The sequence below is a fragment of the Ostreococcus tauri genome (genome assembly GCF_000214015.3).
Source record: "Ostreococcus tauri WGS project CAID00000000 data, contig chromosome 10, whole genome shotgun sequence".
Classification (NCBI taxonomy): Eukaryota; Viridiplantae; Chlorophyta; class Mamiellophyceae; order Mamiellales; family Bathycoccaceae; genus Ostreococcus; species Ostreococcus tauri.
Genome location: NC_014435.2, coordinates 399,526 through 403,225, shown reverse-complemented (window position 1 = coordinate 403,225; position 3,700 = coordinate 399,526). Strand labels below are relative to the sequence as shown.

Below are 3,700 nucleotides of genomic sequence, written 5' to 3'. Positions count from 1 at the left end.
CCGACCCGCGCGCGCGCGTGTCGCGCGCGGCGTCGCGCGCGCGCGATCGACGCACATCGCGCCCATCGTCGGGCCCGCTCGTATACAACACCCGCATAACCCTATGTACGCGAACCGTCGGTCGAGCGCGTCAACCGTCGCGGAGACGCGACGAAACACCGCGACGCCGACGCGCGCGCGACGCCATGGGCGCGAGCGAGGTGCGGGCGCGCGTGCGATGCTTTCGCGCCCGTCGTCTCGCGCGACTTGGACGGTTGACGCGCGGCGCGCGCGCGCGATGGGGCGATGATGATGTCGCGCGCGACGGTTGTTCCCCCGACGCGCGCGCGAGGGCGAACACCGGGCGCGGCGACGCGCGCGCGGACGCGCGGGCGAGGGGAGACTGAGATTGTATTTTTTTCTATCGTCGACGCAGGCGTCGGAGGCGGCGAGGGCGTGGGCGGAGAAGCGGCGGGAGGCGATCGCGCGGGCGAAACTGCACCGCGCGCGACGCGATGACGACGACGCGGCGCGGGCGAGCGCGCGCGCGAGACGAGAGGAGGATGAACGATTGCGACGAAACGTCGAGCGCGCGGCGCGGGAGACGCACGAACGTCGAGCGAAGCGGGAGGCGGAGGCGTTGGCGGCGAAGATTCGAAAAGATGTGGAGCTGGAGTTGCAGCGCGAGCGCGAGAGCGCGCGGCGCGAGCAGGAGCGGGCGTGCGCGGAAGAGGGCGCGAAAGCGGCGCGTGGGACGTACGTGAAGGTGGTTCCGGATGGGACGCGAATCGTGTTGAGCGAAGAGGTCGAGCTCGCGCCGGAGCCGGAGCGGAGAAAGGTTCCGGCGCCGTCGCCGAGACAGAGTCCGAAAAAGCCGACGTCGAGCGAACGCGCGGGACGAGCGAAGACGTCTTCACCGTCGAACGACGCGAACGCGGTGACGCCCGAGCCAGAGAAGAAGCGAGCGCCGAAGCCGACCGCGCGCGGGGTGAAGGAGTGGACGCCTCCGAACTCCAAGTCGAAGAGGCCCGAGGTGAAGTCGCGCGCGCCGCTCGTCGCCAATCGTCCTTCGGCGGCGTCCAAGCCGAGAACGGTGAGTCCGCCAGATGCTGCGCGAGCCCCTTCGTCTACGGCGACGAAATCGGCTCGAACGACGCTCGGTGGGAGCAAACCAGCGGCGGACCGGCCGGCTACGTCCAAGCCGGGTTCGGTCGGGCGCGTTAGCAAACCGGCTGGAGCTCGACCGGGCCCGACGACTGCGTCGAGAAAGCGTCCGATCGGAGGAGACAACGCTGGTGATAAGATGCATCGTCAGATGTTCGACAAGCGGGAGAGTCGACGCATGAATCGGCGACCCTTTGCCGCTTCCGTGAAGAGATGGCGCGACGAAAATCTCACGGCGAGCGCGGATGAGGCGAACGCTCACGAAACACCCGCTCGAGGATCCATCAGCGTCTTCGCGCGAAAACGTCCGCTGTTTGATCCAGAAAGACAGCGCGGTGAGTATGATGTGGTGACTGTTAAGGGAGCTTCCACCGCCGTCGTGCACAATTGTCAGATGCACGCCGATTTGAAAAGGATGTTCGTGAAGCACTGCGCGTACACGCTTTCCGGCGGCGTCTTTGACGACGCCGTCCAGGAACACGAAGTGTACGCAAAAAGTGCGGCGCCGCTCGTCGCTCAAACACTCAAGGGTAGCGTTGGGGCGCTGTTCATGTACGGCCAGACAGGAAGCGGGAAGACGCACACCATGGAAAACATTGAAAAGCACGCCGTCGACGCACTCTTCTTCGGCGACTCTGGATTGCCGGGCGCTAAAACAATCAAAGTTTCGTACTTTGAAATCGCGGGTAAGACGTGCGTTGACTTGCTGCAACCCGGACGCGTAGAAATCAGACTCAAAGAGCTGTTTGAGGAGCAAGGTGAAGAGCTCACGGGTCAGATGGAGGTTGAGCTCGTAGGCGCAAAGGAGCCCGAGGTGACGAACGCGGCTGAGCTGAAGAAAGTAATCGACGAGGGCAAGGCTCGGAGACAAACGAGCTCAACGCAGTGTAACGCTTCTTCTTCGCGCTCACACGCCGTGATGCGGTTGACGGTGACTCTCGCGAATGGTTCCACCGGTCGACTCACGCTCGTTGACTGCGCAGGAAGCGAACGCAAGGAAGACAATACACATCACGACGAGAAGCAACGGAAAGAAACGGCTGAGATCAACGCGAGTTTATATGCGCTGAAGGAATGCGTGCGATTCCGACGCTTGAAATTTTCTGGATCGGGGAGCTCAAGCGTACACGTGCCGTACCGAAACAGTCCCCTCACTCGAGTCCTAGCGGAATGTTTCGTGCGCGACGACGCCGGCCTCGCCGTCATCGGTACAATGTCCCCGGCGTCCATCGACACCGAACACTCGCTCGCAACGCTAAAAACAATCAACGCAATTGGAGGCAACGATGACAACGAAGGATATGAGGAAAAAAGGGAAGACGTCGCTGCGACGCTTCGCATCGATGCCAAGACGGGCAAGGTAACGGAGGAAGCGGCAGAACGACGCATCGCACCTGTGAAGTGGAGTCACGAAGATGTCGTGGATTGGATCTCCACAGCTGCGAAGGGCGCGTTCAATACCAAAGTCAATGTACCGTCGACGCTCACAGGTAGCCAGTTTGTTCGCATGTCCGCGCTCGTGTTGAAGGGCATGTGCGGCGGCGACGAAGCGCTGGCGACCAGACTTCACAAATGTCTCCGAGCCGAAGTCACGCGCTGTTCTGTGACGCAACGCTCGTAGGAGCGCGCACAGACGCGATCAAAGTGCATTATCCTTGTCCCTATCTCGCGACGCGATATGTAAGCATACGATACAGAGAGTTGTTTCTTGGTTTACAAATCATCGAGTGAGCGACGCGAGTTTCTTGAGTTTACTTGTACGCCTCGACGCGTTTCAGTTCGAACTCGAACGGCCCCGGGGCGTATCCCGTATTTTTTCGCTCCATCCCGTACTCGAACTTACTCAGCATGAATTGCATCGACATCACGTTCTTCCCAGTCGTGGTGCGGTAACCGCTGTCGCCCTTGGCGACGCCGCGTCCGCGTTGCACCGGCACGAAGTCGCTAAATTTCAAATCAACCGTCGAAAACTCTCCGTTCGACGGACATACGAACGTCTGGTGAAACGCCACGCCGCCCCAAGATTCGTCGTTATCGTACAGGATGACCTTGTACGTCTTGCCATCGCCTCGACACGTCAGCCGAACGCCTTCGTACGCGCTCAAATCCAGCGGTCGCTCAAAGTCTCGACACTTAAAGCTCGCGAACCCTCCACGAACGTCTTCCGTCTCCCCCGCCAACCGCGCGTACCCTTCACGTTCCAGCGTCACCTCGGCGTCCGACGCCCCGCCCATGACGACGTCATTCAGCGCGTTAAACGTCGCGTCAAACGTCCGCGCGTCCAGCGCGCCGAAATCAAAAATCACCGAATCACCGCTCGTCACCGTCGGCGTCCGCGCCTTCGGTCTCGGCGCCCCCGGGATCATCCGCGCGAACATCCCTCCCGGCCCGTCGAAGAAATCCATCTCCCGTCGCGCCTCGTTCACCTCGCGCGGGAGCACGCGGGCCAGGATGTCGTCGACAAAATTATTCGACGACGACGACGACGCGCGCGTCGTCGTCCCGCCCGTCCCGGCGCGCGCGCGTCGCCCGATACCGCGTCGCCCGCCGACGCCGC

The 3,700-nt window shown here is 62.2% G+C and overlaps 2 protein-coding genes across 2 annotated transcripts; one reads left to right on the top strand and one right to left on the bottom strand.

The window, feature by feature from the left end:
* Positions 1-185: 185 nt before the first annotated feature.
* On the top strand, positions 186-2,764 carry OT_ostta10g02410 (P-loop containing nucleoside triphosphate hydrolase; the record flags this gene model as incomplete). Its single annotated transcript, XM_022983192.1, has 2 exons — positions 186-200; positions 416-2,764. The coding sequence occupies 2 exons, from the start codon at positions 186-188 to the stop codon at positions 2,762-2,764; spliced, it is 2,364 nt and encodes a 787-aa protein (XP_022839824.1).
* Positions 2,765-2,894: 130 nt separating this feature from the next.
* Positions 2,895-3,548, bottom strand: OT_ostta10g02400 (NADH:ubiquinone oxidoreductase intermediate-associated protein 30; the record flags this gene model as incomplete). The annotated part of the gene is made up of 1 exon (XM_003081626.2): positions 2,895-3,548. The coding sequence occupies one exon, from the start codon at positions 3,546-3,548 to the stop codon at positions 2,895-2,897; it is 654 nt and encodes a 217-aa protein (XP_003081674.2).
* Positions 3,549-3,700: the final 152 nt, after the last annotated feature.